Below are 16650 nucleotides of genomic sequence, written 5' to 3'. Positions count from 1 at the left end.
GACAACTTGGTGAATCAATCATAGCCACCGACGCCGACTTGGCTGGCAAATGCGGTGCTCACGCTGCGCGCGTCTTCGTCCTCCAATGTAGATCTGTTGCGGCCGGCCCCGATTGGCGGCTGAGGATTGCCTTGACCCTCGACATATCGGCGGAGCTTGTCGGATTGGGAGAGAGACGCTTGCTTGTTGAGATCATTGATACTGAGGCCAGCCAAGCTGACTCCTCCCTGGCCTGGCTTGACTGAGCCGTTGGTGGTGACGTCGGTAATCTCACTGGCAGCAACACTCTGCCCTGCTACAGACTCTGGGGCATAGTGAGATCTGTCGCCAATGGTTCCGTTGCGCTGGTGATCGTTGAGAGTTGGCCACGACTCTTGAAATCGCTGAAACATCGGCGGGTACTGTGTCGGCAACGCGGCCCCACCCAGAGCAGATGAGTGGATAGAGGACACATCGTCTGGGATGTAGCCGACGATGCTGCCATTGTCGGCTCCAGGTGGCCCATCCCCACGACGACCGGTCATGCGATTGCCAGTAGCGGTGGCCATGTGGTTCGCATGCTGGTAAGCCATTTGATAGCGTTGAGGACCACGGTACGATGTCTTTGGTCGGCTGAACTGCAGCAGCGAAACTTGGAGATTGTTCAACGGCCCTTCAACCAGACAATTCCTCTCCTTGAAGTGAAGTAGCAGGTAGTGCCACAAGGGATGCTTGCTGAGGACTTTAGGGTTGCCCAGAATGACCAATCCGTACTTGGCGCGTGTGAGCGCAACGTTGAGACGTCTTGGGTCGCTCAGGAATCCAATGCCTTGATGATCATTGCTGCGCACACAAGACAAGACAATGAAGTCCTTCTCTCTACCCTGGAATGCATCGACGGAGGCGACTTCAACTTCCTTGTAGTGCTCCTTCTTGAACGTGCCGGTTTGTTGCATGCTCTGAACGACATACGAGCGCTGGCCCTCGTACGGTGTGATGATACCGATGGCCGAAGGGCTGACGCCTGCTTTGAAAAAGCGCGTCACGAGCTTCTCCACGTTCTGAGCTTCGGTCCGGTTGAGATACGAAGTGCCCGACGCACTGATCTCCTCATTGCCCAAGTTGGACCAGAACATCATTGGGGAATCAGCGACTGGCCATGGAAAGTCGACATCCTTGCGCAGACGCTGCTGCATGGTGACACCGTTCTGCAGGGAACCCTCGTAGAACATGTTGGAGGGGAAATCGGACAAGCACGGATGCATGCGGTATTGGACATTGAGTCTGATTGGCGCACATCCAAGAATGACGAGACGCTCAAAAAGAGATTGATTGAGGCCTGCCTTGGCTGCTTTCTTGTTCATGATGACAGGGCCGAGCTGTTGGTGGTCTCCCACAAGGACGACCTGTTTGCAGCCCAACACGAGAGGGATCATGCATTCGGGCTCTGCGGATTGGGTGCTTTCATCGATGAGGACGGTGCGGAATTTGAGCTTGGCCAGTCTTGGGTCGCCAGCACCAACACACGTGCAGCAGATGACATCTGCATTCTGGAGAATCTCGCGCTCAGCAGCACGCGTGAGCGTCTTGAACTTCTTCTCGTCTTGGCTGGACAATTCTCCGAGCTCGGCTTTGAGCTGGTTCAGTTTGTTCAACTCCATATTGGTATCGTTCATCTGCACTTGTCGGTGCAAGGAAAGAAAGCCGACGTTCGATTCGACGTCCTCCCGGGACTTTGCAGTCACGCGAACGACCTTGAGGCCGGTGATGTGAATGCGCTCGCAGAGTTGATCAACGGCAACGTTGGATGGCGCACAAACAAGAACTTGTCCTCCATTGATCTTGGAGAGGTGGTAGATGATCGTGGCCGATGTGACGGTCTTGCCGGTTCCAGGTGGGCCTTGAATCAAGCTCAGAGGTTTCTGCAGGACCGACTTGACAGCTTGAATTTGCGAGCCGTTGAGATCGGGGAGGTTAGGAACGCTGAACTTGCGTGGCATCTGAACCTTCATCGGCGCGGCAGCAACCTCGTGTCCAAGAAGGCGGTGGAAGATATAGCCAGAAACAGACATCTCGTCAACTGCAAAGGTCTTCATGGCAAGTTGCATGCGGTCGAACGAGGTGGCCTTCCATACATAGTCCGCGGTGAAGTTGTGGGTGCACTCAGTCGGCACAGATTTGTGGTCGCCCCTGGCGCGCAGCTCAATGGTGACCTCGTCGCTTTGGTTGTTCGGAATCTTGATCACGTACCCGACGCCTTCCCAGTGCGGACGGAGCTCTCCAGTGTAGCGCAGCCGCATCTCATCGCCAACAGCTAGCTTGACATCTCCCAGCTCAAGCTTGGGCAAGACGAAGGAGGCAAGATGTTTGTTGTTCAGACCAAAGTCCCAGCGCACGATGAGGTTGTCCTGGCTCTGTGACTCTTTGAGCTTGCGATCGTAATCGGCCTCGATCTTAACCAGCGGACCGAAAACGTTCTGGTATTGGTACGCGTCGTCGTAACGCAGCAAGACCGGAGCAGGTTCATCGTCGATGCCCGCACTCTTCTCGAGGTCTTGAATCGTGGCATTGGTGTTGTCCTTCCACATCTCTTCCAGCTTGGCGATGACCTGGGGCTGCAACTGGCGCGCGCGCATTTGCTCTTGGTCCGTGGGAGTGTTGACGAGCCATGGCAGGAAAGATCGATCCTCGATCAGTGGCTGCCACTTGGAGGTATCCCAATTCATGTCCTTGCTGCTGGGCATGGCAGCACATGGCTGCCGGCAGAGTAGGACCACGACGGTGTCGCTCTTGGCTGGGATGAATCCGAGGAGGAAAACATTCTTCGTACCGCAATTGTAGCACTCCAACGTGGTGTCACCCAGTGGTGAAGAGGGATGTAACTGGACTTCCTTGTGGCGTGCGCGGACCAAATGGTTGATGATGTGACTGGAAGAGGTATTGCCCCGTGCAGAACAGAACCACTTGGTGCACGACAGGCACTTGACGACTGAACCCGGGTTGTGAATACCGCAGTATGCACAAGCGTGTGCGGGCAGCTCCATCTCTTCCTGCGCCGGGGCCGGGTGTCCGTTTGCACCATTGATCGCGTGGCTCGCGAGCGATTCCAGGTCGTCATCATCGTCGAAGACGTGTGTCTCATCGTCATCTCCACCTCGTCTCCTGCGCGGTCCACCGTTCAGGTTTCCGCGCCCATATTCGCTGTCCAATGCGCTTTCGCCGGCGTCGAGGGTGGAGAGGTCGTCGCCTTCGTTGATGGCAGAAGCCGAGTCGCCGACCAGGTGATTGGCCACATGGGTGAACGCACCCTCCATGGTGGAGGACGGTAAGATGTGTGGTTGATCGGATTGCGGAGTTGATGAGAAAGAAGGTGTCGGAGCGGAGGGTAGAAACTGGCCGGGAGTGGCGGCGGAGGCGGATGGTGTCGCGCAGCCCAGCTTCAGGAGGATGGGTGGTCCCTGGTGGTTCTCGGTGTTGAGGCGTGTATGGAACAAGGCTGTCCAGCCGTTGATCCGGATCGTGGAGTGGACGTGAAGGTAATCCGTGTCGTTTGGGTCGGACGTGGGAGTAGCGAAAGTTGAACTAGTGCGGGTCGTCGCTGGCTGTGGGGGGAAATTTACTTTCTAGATCAACCGCCTCTGCTATACCACACACACACACACAGCACAACATGATCCGACGACAGGCGCGACAGCGTCGGGACTACTTGTACCGACGGGCGCTCACTCTGCGCGATGCCGAGATTGCGGAAAAGCGAGCGAAGCTGAAGACCTCTCTGGCCACGGGCAAGCAGCTGGATCCGAGCATCGCCAATGATCGTCAGTTGCGACAAGACTACAAATACGACGAGTCCCGTGCCGACCGCACTCTCGACGATGAACTCGAGCTCGACGATGAATACAGTCATCTCTCCGGAGTCGTTGATCCGCGCGTTTTGGTCACCACCTCGCGGGACCCCAGCAGTCGGCTGGCCTCATTCGCCAAAGAAATTCGTCTGCTCCTCCCCACCAGCATTCGTCTGAACCGCGGAAATCTCGTACTCCCCAACCTTGTTGGCAGCGCAAAGTCCAGCGGCCTGTCCGATCTCATACTCCTCCACGAACATCGAGGAACACCTACCGCGATGACCGTGTCACACTTTCCTCATGGACCGACCGCATCCTTCAGCTTGCACAACGTTGTCCTGCGTCACGACATCCCCAATGCTTCCCGAGGCACCGTCAGCGAAAGCTACCCGCATCTGATATTTGAAGGCTTCACGACGCCGTTGGGACGGCGTGTGGTGAAGATTTTGCAACACCTGTTCCCACCACGAGAGGGTGGAACAAAGCTGGGTTCAAGAGTCGTGACATTCAAGAATATTGAAGACAGTATTGAAGTGAGGCACCACGTTTTTGTCAAGACGGCGTACCAGAGCGTGGAGCTGGCCGAAGTTGGACCACGAATGACGATGCGTTTGTTTGAGATTCGACAAGGCACGGCAGAGAATAAGGATGGTGACGTGGAGTGGCATATGAATCAGTATACTCGGACCAGCAAGAAGAAGGACTATCTGTGATGAGGAGGGGCAAAGATTTGAGACAGAAAAGCAACATGGCTTCAGCTGTGATGAAGGAAAACACATTGAGATGCCAGCATCCTCTCTGCCCTGGCGGGTATGCAAGTGCTGGGCTACCTGATGATAAACTTGCAATGTTGCGCAATTTGGACGAACCGAGGAGACAGCTCGAGCGCAAAGCAGAGAGCGACCCTGTCAACGCTTGGCGAAGGATCAGCTTGTAATTCGCTCATGACACTTGAGTCGCCGAAGCGTTACCGCAGGGAAGTGGGCAGGAAGACGGTCCAGCATGCGGCTGAACGTGGAGAGGAGGTGGAGAAAGCCCGACATCATGCTGGGACCGGGTGAAGTGAGTTCACAGTGCATGCGGGACGAGAGCGTTGCTTCGTAAAGAAATGATTATGCGAAGCAGGAACGATTGCGCCGTGGTGTCAATCGATGAACAAGATTCACGATGTTCTCAAGTCTGTAGAGCAGTACTGCAAACGATGAATGATACACTCTAGGCCCGCTTTAGATTGCGTAGGGCCCTCATTTCCTCTCTCTCTCTTTCTCTGTCCCTCTCCCTCTCTCTCTCCCTCTCCCTCTCCCTCTATAACACACACTCTCACACTTCCTGCTTCTCGCCCCGCACTGATTCGCTTCTGTTGATCGCATCGTAAGTTGGCAAGCTGTTTGCAATTGTGCTGCCAGAGAACAAGAGGAGCGTTTGCTTCTCCAACGCGGAATGCGGACTACCCTCGAGTACACCGGCGACCAGGTCCTCGCGAAAGGTGAGCCTGTAGCTGAGATGCAGCCACACCATCGCGGTCGCAAAAGCAGCTTCGGCCAAACTCAATCGTAGGACGGTACGTTCAAAGGTGGGCCAGTATGCAACCAGACAGAACGCCATCATCGACCAGAGTTGTCCCAGATGAGTCGTCATGATCCGTGCTTCCGGTATGTAAGCGGCCAGTGTAGCTTCAGGGTTGAGACGTCGTTGAGACCTTGCAAGTAGCGCTCCAAAGAGAAACACCTGGGCTAGTGGAAAGATGACGCACGCGGCTAAAGTGGCAGCGGCTATGCCAACAGCATCGTGCGCAAGCTCTATAGCCAGGCTGGAGGTGTAGCGATCGGAGTTCTCGGAGGCGTCATTCCAGATGGCGGCCATGCAGATAGCCACGTCGACCGAGTACAGCACGAACGCATGTGTAGCGAATGCTGCGGCGACGAAAAGCTGTGACTTTGTAATGCTTCTCACGCGCTTATTGCACGCTGCAAAGAGTGCCATCCTGGATGACGGGTCTTTGAGGATGTCTATTCGGCATGCGCGGAGGTGTATCAAGGCTTGAAGGCCGAGCACGACAGCTGTGATGGACAGCACGGCGAAGATCAGGGTGCTCGCGTAGTAAAGGCCGACATGAGTACGAGAGGTCCACTCCTTGGCCCAAGTGGGGAGCACGAGATCTCTGTCCATGATTGAGAAGTGAGTCGAGAGGAGAGAAGGTAGTGAACAGGACTAGAGGGAGGGGGATGAAGGTAACGAAGGGATGGATGTGTGAGGTGAAGTAGCTAAGATGACGTGTGGAGTTATGGAATAGTGATGCCTCAGGCTTGAACTGTTGGAGACCTTACTCTCAAGTTGTCAACGATACACTACCCCCCGCCATATAGTCATTCTCCGGGTGTTGAGAATGGAATCGCGACGGGCATTTCAGTGCGATCGCCAATCAGTCCGGTAACAATGATTGATGATGATGAAAGTATCGAGAATGAGAAGTCAGTCTTGTGAAGGTTGGGTGTCTGACTAAGAGGGCATGCAGTGGAGGTGTACGAAGTGAAGGCGAAGGCTCATGAGGAGGCTAGTCGAACTACTAGGCGACAAATCCAGTGCTTGTCGCGCGGTCTTTCTTGTCGTGTGTAGAGTCGTTCGTTTGACGGGTGGGAAGATGCGAGTCTTCCAACACTATGCTTCATGTCACCCCACATCGCTTTTCTGTTGTTGCATGCTCCTAGTGATGGCTTCGATTGACTTCTGTTGCATAATTGAAGACAAACGAAAGCATTCCATGGTCTGGGCCTCCCTGATCAACCACTCTCGATCCGACAGTCCACCACATCAGGTCGGTTGAGCAATGCCATCTAGGCAGACGACGCCGAGCCGTCCACAAATGGGAACATCTCAAAGGTCTTCTTGTTTAGGCCTTGAAACTCCGAGTAGCTGGGGTGGCTTACGCCCGCGACCAGCCTGTGCTGGCCACTGTTGATCACTGTTTAGCATGTTGGTTAATCAATCATACACAACGCAGGACTTACGAAGACCCATCCGCGTAGGTCATACGGACTGACAGCGAATTGTAGCGGGCGTCGCTCTTGTCGAGGAAGAAGTATGCATCAAAGGCTGAAGGACGTGGACTTCCGTCGGAATTCGGACCCAGCGTGCAAGGGCGGTATGTAGAGTCCAATCCTGGGATTTGGGCCGCGCACTTGGCATTGAAGCTAGGTACATTCTTTCCGGCAGACTTCGGGCCTGCGATGCTGAACGTGTAGGAGCAGCTCGTGTCGCTGCTGCATGTCGCGGAGAGACCGCTGACGGTCCAGACGAGCTTGTCGTCTCTCGCTACGGCGGCCGCCGAGGAGAAGGATGCGAATGCGAGGGCGAGGAGAGGATTGAAGTGCATCTTGGATGTTGGAGAAGTGATGGGTATATAGAAGAGAAGAGTGGGAGGAGACTACCTTCTTATGTGGGTGGATTGGAGCATGATGCTACAGCGTACCGATGTCCGTCCGGGACATGGCACTACGTATGCGTGTCTTCTCGCTAGCAGGTCGGTTTGTCTACTCGTCGAGGTCTGAAGATCGGATGCCGCATCGGAGGAGCAACAATCCGAGCCCAGCCTCAGTGCGAACGCCACCGGTAGATGGTTGTTAACAACGCTGTGTGCTTTCCAGAGCGGCGGCTGCTCCGATGCGTCTTCGGATCACGGAGCTTGCGGCCATTTCGGGAGTGGTGGCGGGCGTGAGTGAGAATCGCTGGGGATGGAATTACCTCCCGTATTTAAGCCGTGGGGCTTAGGAATAGGCGAGGTTTCGGAGCAGGGTAGACAACATCGTACAGCCGTAGTACTGATCTATTGAGACCACGTCTTCGCATGTTGCTGACGTATCTTATCACAAAGAAGCAAAGCTCACACGCAGCGCTGTAGCATCGATTTGGACACCACCAGACTCAGAGCTCACCTCCTTCCAAATCTCCCTCGATCTCTTCATTTCTGCGCTCTTCCGTCGAAGATCGGCAAGCCATTCATATCCTGCAGTGTCATTCCAGTCGTCCTGCCCAGTGTCCCTTCGCACCCATCTCTTTCAGCTTTCGATCTGCATGCCTTTGCCAGTTCTGTTGCCCATTCTGTATGCCCATCTCTTTCTAGGCGATGAAAATCGGGGTGCGTGGTCGCTGATGGACAGCTCGGAGGATGGAAGTGGGTGACTGGAAGCGTGAGTCCAGGCCATGGACAGCGAAGCCTCCCGTCGAATGGTACGGCGGCACAATAAACTTTGGCGCTAAATGACTTCACATGCATCCCGTCTGGCAGAGGACGAATCGACCAGGGATAGCCAAGATGAAAAGCTATAAAAGATACCAACTTCAGGTTGAGAAACGTCGCAGAGGGAACTCAGCAAGTCCTGGTACAGATTTATTTGGACAAAAATGTTTGTCTGCGGATCTTTTGATTGTGGTTGGCAGGAAATTCACCTCCTTCAAATCTTCTTCCGTCCTCCAGCTTTGAACTTCACCTCCGACAACCTCAAACGCTCTACCCTTTGCAATTCCTCCCTACTACCCAAGCCTGCCACCATGGCCGGTAACATTCTCAACGATCAAGCCATGCCGTCCAGCACGAATGCTGCGTGAGTTCAACACTGTCCACGACTCAACGCCCGACCGCTAATCAGAATACAGTGTGACCGCTTCTGCGCGCCGTGCAATGATCATGCGCCAACGCGAGCACCTGCAGATCACCCACCCCGGCTGTGTCGACCACCAAAATCCAAAAGACAATGAAGCTGGCAACCGCGAGGCCGACCACGATAACAAGCAAGCCGTCAACAGTGACGAGAGGCTCGACACCAAGTCCCTCTGGGATCCAGCGTACAGACAATACAAGATCAAACAGCAGGAGAAGAATCACGAGGAACTCCTGCGCATCATGAACGCGCGCACACGTGTCCAACATGCTGGTCTGGTCAAAGACTTCCCAGACGGCGCCGCCGAAAAGAAAGCAAGCACACGTATGACGACCGCCGTTGACTTGTTCTCCAGGTAGCTGACTCAATAATCAGGTCTTTCGAGGATGAAGGAGCAGTTGCGCGAAGGGTGTGCCTGCGTGTAACATTGTCAAGGCTGGACAAGAGGAGAGGGTCATGTCGACAGGCTTGGCCGCCTGTTCAGAGCTGGACGAGGTCCGCGACAGACGACGGAAGTACGTTCCAAGTCGATAGGTGTACAGCGTGGGCGGGCGTCCACAATAAACAAGAAGCATTGAGGCTAAGACTTTGAAACGGCTCGCGTCATGGAGCAGATCGCTCCAAATTCTATTGTCTTACCAATATTCACTTCTCCCGTCGACCCATGTGCCTGCCCAGTGAACATCATGTGCCAGTTCCAGCACATGTCAGAGAAATTCACTTCCTGAAGCTCCCCCAGCCACGTGCACTAGCGCGCTTTCAAAGCTTTGTCATCACGATCCCGCCGGCCCGCTTCTTTGGAACACAAACACATCTTTGTTCTTTTCAACTTTCTTCCACCAACATCACCTCCACCATCCGGACAAAGCGAACGGCAGCCTATCATCACACAGTAGCACTTGGCCCAGCGCCCACCAAGCGAACATGAAGCAACCGTACGTTGCGCTCTTACAACCACTTCATCTTCTCTCATCATGGACTGACAAAGACTCAGAGAGCGCCAGGCTCAGTTCGAAGCCATGGAGATGGAGAATGCCGAGCTGAAAAAGGACATCGCGGATGTTGAGGCCGGGATCGCCGAGACTCGCAAAGTCATCGCGGAAAATCAGCAGAAATACGCGGGCCACGTTGTGGAAGGCGGCTTCTATGTTCCGGACATCTTCAAGCACCACCTCGACGCCCTCGAGCTCTCGGCGGGAGGACATGTCGTCAGTGTTTCCACAGCACGACTCACGTGGTTTGCTCGGCTAACGTGATTCACGCAGGCCAAGCTCGTTACCGTAATGGAGAAGATGGTGAGGGCTTTCAAGCATTGGGACACGACCATGAAAGATCCGAAGTATCGCGCGGGCTTGAAACAGGCTTTCACATACTACCAGACTTCGCTCGACGGCGTCGGGCTCCCCAAAGACGAAGAAGACGGCCAGGAAATTCCATCAGATCAACACGATGCGCACAAGCTGTATGCGACTGATGCTCTCGGAATCCTCGCGAATTGCTCCGGGTTATTTGATCAGGAGGCCATGAAAGTGGAGGGTTCAGGTGACGAGGACGACGGGCTTCTTGACATCCAGGACAAGGAGCTTGAGGACGAGTCTGCCGTCGATGAGAAGAACTTGGCCAAGAAGCCCCGCGATCTGAAGCCCCGCGATCCGAAGGCCCACGATCAGAAGGCCCACGATCAGAAGGCTCGCGATCAGAAGGCCCACGATCAGAAGGCCCGCGATCAGAGGGCTCCCAAGGGCAAGGCCCGCGAGGAGCAGGAGTCGAGCAACCCGGCGATCAAGGGGGAGGATTATGACAGTTACGATTTCCTGATACCGACAGCGGAGAGCGAGACCCCCGTGAAGACCGGCCCCTTCAGTCTTAAGCAAAGGGTCAACCCCGTAAAAGCCGTGGGCTCCAAGAAGGATCCATCTGACATCTTGCTATTGCCAAATGCTGGAGAATCGGAGGAGGGGAAGCCTGTCAAGCGCAAATCACGAACAGCACCGAAAGCAGACGGCAGAAAACCGGCTCGCGCTCCAGAGACCCCCAAAGTCTCCAACGTCCTCGACAGGCGTGCGTCAACCCCCCCGATGAACCGCGACCGGCCTGTCAGCGCCCAGCCGCGGTCTGGGACTCGTGGTGGACAAAAGAGCAGTGGTGGTCAAGTCTCGCCGCCCAAGGAAGAGAAGGGCGCCAAACGCGGTTCTAACGCAGTGGATGCTCCCGAGACGCCTGCTTCCAAGAAGTCGAAGACCGCAGTGGGTGCTCCCGAGACGCCTGCTTCCAAGAAGTCGAGCAACGCGGCTGGCGGCAGAACGCCGAAAAAACGAGCACCCAAGTCGAGGGAGACTGTGGAGGAGGAGGATCCTGACGCAGAGGAGGGCAATATCGCGGCTCTCACTCCAGCAGAGCAAGAGTTTGCCGCGAAAATGGGCTTGAAGACGACCGCCGATTGGTGGACCGTTTTCGACAAGAGGAGTGCTCCATTTGACCTCGACGACACTACGGGGATCGCGAAGATGGTTCAAGCTGGTTGGCACGAGGTTCATTTCCCCACGGATCCCCAGAGACGTCACAAACCTCCACCGGTAGAGGTATTGCGAGCCGCGCAGAAGGCGGCGAGGGTGCACCGGACTTTGATTGAGGACTCATTGTTCTACAAGAACTGGCGCGAGAAGCAGATTAGTGGCTCGCGTGGTACCGTTAAGACCCTTCCAGACTCTCCGAGTCTCGAGGAGCACATGGCCCGCGAGAAGGAGGAGAAGCAGGCGAGGAGGAGGTCAAGGAAGGAGAAGAGAGCGAACGTGGATGGCGACGCAGATGGCGATGGGGATGGCGGCGCGGAGCTCGAGCCCGCACCAGCTAAGCGGCTCAAGTCGAAGGGTGTCGCGGCTCGCCTTTCGCGAGAGGAGCTCGACTCCTTTGACAATTGGTAAGGACTACGCCTAGCGAGTTGAGGCATTTAAGTTGCGAGAGCTTGGAGACGCGATCCTTGTTTTTGGACAAGCTTTGATTCCAGCGTTTCTTTATGATCAAGTCGAGGATGGCGTTACGATTCTAGGAAAGCCCAGCGAGATTTCTGTGTACTAGATAAAGCCAGAAACTTCATATGCTACGACACGGTCCGTCTCTTACGTAGCTCGCGTCTTATGCTCGTAGTACTTTGTCCTTACTCTTAGCTAGGGTAAAGCAACACGGCTCGCGTTAGAATTAAGGGAGAAGTAAAAGACGCAGCTCGCGTTAGGAGGAAAAGGAATATAAGAGATGCGGCTCGCGTTAGAAGTAAGGGAGAAGTAAAAGACGCGGACCGCGTTAGGAGGAAAAGGAATGTAAGAGACGCGGCTCGCGTAGAAATTAAAAAACACGGCTCGCGTTAGAAGTAAAGAAGACCAAAAGGACACGGCTCGTGCTAGAAGCAAAGAAGATCTAAGAGACACAGCTTGCATTAAATTTAGAGAACACGGCTCGCGCTAGAAGCTAAGAAGAGCCTAGGGACACGGCCCGCGTTAAACGCGGCTCGCGCTCTAAGAATTAAACTAGGTAAAGACGCGGCTCGCGTTCGAGGGAGAAAGTAAACAAAAAGAAAACGCGGCTTGCGCTTAAGGGCAAAAGTAAAGGAAAAGAAAACGCGGCTCGCGCTCGAGGGGAAGAGTAAAGGAAAAGAAAACGCAGCTCGCGCTCGAGGAGAAGAGAAATAAAATAAAAAGAGCAGATATAGTTTGCGTATTTCTAGAAAGTAAAAGGTATAGCTTAAATAGACGGATTAGTTCCTTCTTTTAGAAGGGGACTTAGCTCTACGATAGCGTAAATTAGTAGTATAAGACCTATAGTAGTTTAGTATCTCGAACTTAAAGCTTCTTATAGGATATTTAATATACTAGTTTTACTTAATTAAGTTCTAAAAAGCCCGATATTTAAAATTTGTTTTGTATATATCTTAAGACCTATACTACATCTACTTCTATAATCTTGTTATAAGCTTAAATACTCGAGACGGCTTAATCTAGCTTAATTAGATTTATAAAAGCTTAATGTTTTAGTAATATATTGTCTTCTTACTATAAAAGCTCGGTTTTAAACTTTAACACTTTTATATAATGCTGTCTTAGATATACCTATAAGGATATGCTAAATCGTCTTTTAAGTACGATTAGGCGTCCTAGGAACCTTAAAAAGCTCGAGATTTAAAACTGTAATCGTGTTTTACTCGGTATTAGTACTAGCTACTAGTCTACGCTTTCTATAGAATAGTTAATATAATGTACTCTTTAATTAGCTATACTAGATTTAGAGGGGAGCGTTTTTAGTAATTATACTAATCTATTATATAAAAGAGGTCTGTGCGTAGGGGCGTAATAACTAGATTTCTTACCCCTTAGTAAGACTTTATCCTATTTATTTACGCTATGCTAGCTATTACGCTTTGTTTATTGCTCTACGTATTAATTAAGCATTACTATTCGATTCCGCATATGTTGTTTACTAACTAAGCTAACTATTAGTAGAACTCGATATATAGTAGTTGCGCGCTTACGCGTTATAATCCTTAGCTATAGCGTAGGCTTTAGGGTTACGTAACCCCGAAAGTCCGGACAAACTTTACAAACCTTCTAACTTACTTAACGGCAACGATAGCGACGACACTAACGAACGACTATATATATCCCTACCGAACAACAAAGAGAAACGACGGCTAGGCTAACCTCGCACGATAAATACTAGAAACCTAATAGCTACTAGCAGTAGCGCGAACCTCGATCTCCTTACTATTGCGGCGGCTATAGATAAAGGGGTTATGCTAACGCAGGCCTAGCACTAGGCGCTATTACTCTAGGAGCAAGTAGCTAAGATAGTATATAAGAAAAAGCAGCATAAAGAGGATGCTTATAGAGCAGAAGAGAAGCATACTATAGAGATAGAGGCGCTTAGAGCGCGAGGAAGGAGTCGAAGCTATATACGCGGCGCGATACTAGATACTAATAATAGTAAGTTACTATAAGAGCATTAGCCTCTGTTAGATACCCTTAACGACATCGAAGCTAAGTATATTAAGGACATATACAAAGGCTCCTTTAAACTAGTTAACCTCTATAGACTCCGCGCTAGCTAGTTTAGTACTATAGAAGCGAGCACAGCGACCGACGACTACTATAAGGCTTTCTAGCTTATTACTAGTGTTAAACTAACTACTACCTTATTAACTAACGCAAAGATCGAGGACTACGCATATCCCTCTATCTAGTTCGAGGGATTTATAAACTATACCTATATTATAGCTACCTTCTATACTAAGTCGCGCGCACTTATTATTGCTATAATTCGATTCTAAACCCTTATAGCTAAGCTAGTTAACCTCGGCTATAACTAGAAGGCTATCGTACGAAGATTCGCAATCTGCTCTTACAAGCTAATTATAGATAGAGGCGTATAGAAACCTAATAACTAGTAATCGGTCTACAAGCACTCTTACCTTATAACGCACGTCTACAACGTTGCAATACTATCGCGACTATAACTAGCTAAGAGAGGCCGTTCGGACACGGACAGTAACTACTTATTTCGCGACAAGCGCGAAAAGGTAGTGCTTGTTATCTACAAGAACTATAATACTAAGGGTTGCAAGGAGCTATGCTAGGCCGGCTTTAAGCATGTATGCGATAAGTGTAGACAAGAACACCCTGCCCCTTCCTGCACTAAATAAGGCGGTTATAATATAAGGGGATAGTATGTATCCGAATACCCTATTACTATTTAACCTATGTGCTTACTTTACACTACTACTAACTAGGATATCGCTACTTAAACTAGTAGTATAGGCTTTCCTCTTATGCAGCTATCCTTACTGCGCGCTGCTATAGAAGATTAAGCATATTCTACATTTTAGCGTCTTAATTAGGAGTAAGCTAGACATCGCAAATAGACAGTCGAAGAATTACAATATTACAGACATAGACGACATTAACTAGAAAGTTACACACGACCTCGCAATCGGACAGATATAGCATACGTAGGAGGCGGTATACTTACTACTTAGCTAGGTACCGAAACACGATAGCGGACTTCGACAAATATACAACCTCGCCTACCTACGAAAACGACTAACCGAACACGTAAACAGTAACCGAATGTTAGTTAATACTACTATTCCGGAAGCGTATAGCGTAATCGTATACAACTCCTTCGAGGACGTTATCCTCTAAGTACTAAGAGCTAGATATTACTATACATTAGTTAAGAAGGATATAAAAGACGCGTTCCGTAATATGCTAGTCGCTCTATAGCAGAGGCGGCTATTAGCCTTTAAGTAGCAGTCTTAAGTCTACGAAGAATGCTACTTGCTATTCGGCCTGCGTATAGCGCTAGTGTTATTTAACCTCTTCGCAGAAGCCCTATACTAGCTCCTTAAAAAGCACCTTAGCTAAGAGCTAAACTACTATCTCGACGACTTTATATTTGTTATAGCAAGTAGTAAAATAATAGCTGCTGTTTATAAGGCCTAGCGTTTACTTACTTAAGAGCTAGGCATGCTATATAATACGAGTAAGGACGTCGAAGGCACCGAGGTAGAAGTGCTAGGAATTGTACTTAACTCCGAGATAATAATAGCCTTACTATTAAAAGAGAAGCAATACTAAGTAATATAAGATATCGAACGACTGCTAGCAGATGTCTCTATATTACGCGACGCACTCGAGACAGTCCTTAGCTAGCTCTTATAGGCCGTAAGGGTTATAGATATAGGACGAGCTTTCCTCGTTAACGCGTTTATGTTTATAGCGTCGTTTAAATTAGGTCGACGCCGGATTCTAACAACAGTGCGAGAAGATATAGAGTAGTAGATATAGGCTCTCTAATATAGCAACAGTACGCGCATATTAAAGGAGCTAGTATTACGGCAGATCTACCTATATACGGACGCATCTAATATCGGACTAGGAGCATACTAGATCGAAGGCGAGAGCAACGACACTGCAGCTATTTAAGTTACTAACTTCTTCGCTATGCCGCGTAACGAAACAGCTTATATTAATGCTACAGAGATGCTCGCGGTCTAGCTGTTATTTAAGTATTAGAGCCGCAACTAGTATTACTATTTAGTTATAGCATATAGCGACAATACAATAGTGTGCAGCGCGTTTGCTAAGCAGCGCGTATATAGCAACTTAAACATACTCCTAAAGGACATCCTTATTACAAGTCTACGCATAAACATTTGCATCTAACTAGAGTAGCTCCCCTCGGTAGACAACACGCTTATAGATACACTATTACGCTTCGATATTACGATAATAACTAACCTGTATCCTTATTAGTAGTCTTACCTCCCTACAACATAAGCGCTACCTTACTGCCCGCAGAGTAGCTCTCGCGAATATAAGCCCCGTCTATTGGCTATACTATACTTCTTTAGTATGCCCTAAAGCTAATAACGCAAGAATCGTATACCTCTGCGATCCGGCAATAGGAGCTGTTTGCTCAAATCTATAACTAACTGCTATAGCCTCTATCGCAGGCGCTAGTATACTAGTTTATCGTCGATAGGACATTATATCTAAGCCCTTCCTTCGGCATTATTAAGGGCAAGTTAATCTAAGCTACACTGTCTGTAATACGCTCGCATTACATAGACTATAGAATTAGAGCTAGACAGTTGTTAGTACTTAATTCGGACTATACTAGATAGCTACTTAAGGGAGCGAAGTCTATTAACGCAACACTAAAGAAGGAGCGACTGCTAATTACACTAGCTATCCTGCAATATATTATAGTAATACTACAAACAATAGCTAACCTTAACTTTAATACTACGGTTACTATAGCGTTTAGAGGTTTTCTACAGCTTAGCAAGATTACGTATAAGGGCCGCGCACGCACGACAATAGCATAGTTACTCTGTAACGTTATATGCTCTAATGTTGTCCTCGTAGTTAACTACTCGTTTATAACACTCCGACTTAAATGCTCTAAAACAGACTACGACTAGTAGTGTAAATATCGTTATTACGGCTACCGGAACAACGATATGCGCTGTCTTATATATACATAGCCTCCTTTAAGCAGTCCCGACAACGAGCCCCCTATAACTGCTATTTACGATATACAGATACTTTACACGCGACTCTTTAGTCTGGTTTGTACAAGAAGGTATTAAAAGAGCAGGATATAATATAAAGCTGTAT

At 50.4% G+C, this 16650-nt stretch overlaps 6 protein-coding genes across 6 annotated transcripts; 3 read left to right on the top strand and 3 right to left on the bottom strand.

Annotated features, from left to right (window-relative positions):
* Positions 1-14: 14 nt before the first annotated feature.
* MYCGRDRAFT_107419 (uncharacterized protein) lies at positions 15-3293 on the bottom strand (the record flags this gene model as incomplete). Its single annotated transcript, XM_003856425.1, has 2 exons — positions 15-674; positions 1911-3293. The coding sequence occupies 2 exons, from the start codon at positions 3291-3293 to the stop codon at positions 15-17; spliced, it is 2043 nt and encodes a 680-aa protein (XP_003856473.1).
* Positions 3294-3648: 355 nt separating this feature from the next.
* Positions 3649-4537, top strand: MYCGRDRAFT_66663 (uncharacterized protein; the record flags this gene model as incomplete). Its single annotated transcript, XM_003857145.1, has 1 exon — positions 3649-4537. A coding segment is annotated over one exon (889 nt), but the record flags the coding sequence as incomplete, so codon positions are not given.
* A 607-nt stretch (positions 4538-5144) lies between these two features.
* Positions 5145-6021, bottom strand: MYCGRDRAFT_107417 (uncharacterized protein; the record flags this gene model as incomplete). Its single annotated transcript, XM_003856424.1, has 1 exon — positions 5145-6021. One exon carries the CDS (start codon positions 5991-5993, stop codon positions 5145-5147), a length of 849 nt encoding a protein of 282 aa, XP_003856472.1.
* Positions 6022-6658: 637 nt separating this feature from the next.
* MYCGRDRAFT_89705 (uncharacterized protein) lies at positions 6659-7197 on the bottom strand (the record flags this gene model as incomplete). Its single annotated transcript, XM_003856423.1, has 2 exons — positions 6659-6720; positions 6858-7197. 2 exons carry the CDS (start codon positions 7195-7197, stop codon positions 6659-6661), a joined length of 402 nt encoding a protein of 133 aa, XP_003856471.1.
* Positions 7198-8372: 1175 nt separating this feature from the next.
* MYCGRDRAFT_89704 (uncharacterized protein) lies at positions 8373-8907 on the top strand (the record flags this gene model as incomplete). The annotated part of the gene is made up of 3 exons (XM_003857146.1): positions 8373-8425; positions 8478-8806; positions 8858-8907. 3 exons carry the CDS (start codon positions 8373-8375, stop codon positions 8905-8907), a joined length of 432 nt encoding a protein of 143 aa, XP_003857194.1.
* Positions 8908-9406: 499 nt separating this feature from the next.
* Positions 9407-11406, top strand: MYCGRDRAFT_89703 (uncharacterized protein; the record flags this gene model as incomplete). Its single annotated transcript, XM_003857147.1, has 3 exons — positions 9407-9417; positions 9477-9690; positions 9748-11406. 3 exons carry the CDS (start codon positions 9407-9409, stop codon positions 11404-11406), a joined length of 1884 nt encoding a protein of 627 aa, XP_003857195.1.
* Positions 11407-16650: the final 5244 nt, after the last annotated feature.

This window comes from Zymoseptoria tritici, chromosome 1 (assembly GCF_000219625.1).
Source record: "Zymoseptoria tritici IPO323 chromosome 1, whole genome shotgun sequence".
NCBI lineage: Eukaryota > Fungi > Ascomycota > Dothideomycetes > Mycosphaerellales > Mycosphaerellaceae > Zymoseptoria > Zymoseptoria tritici.
The sequence above is the reverse complement of the archived record's forward strand: the minus strand, read 5'-3'. Positions and strand labels throughout refer to the sequence as shown.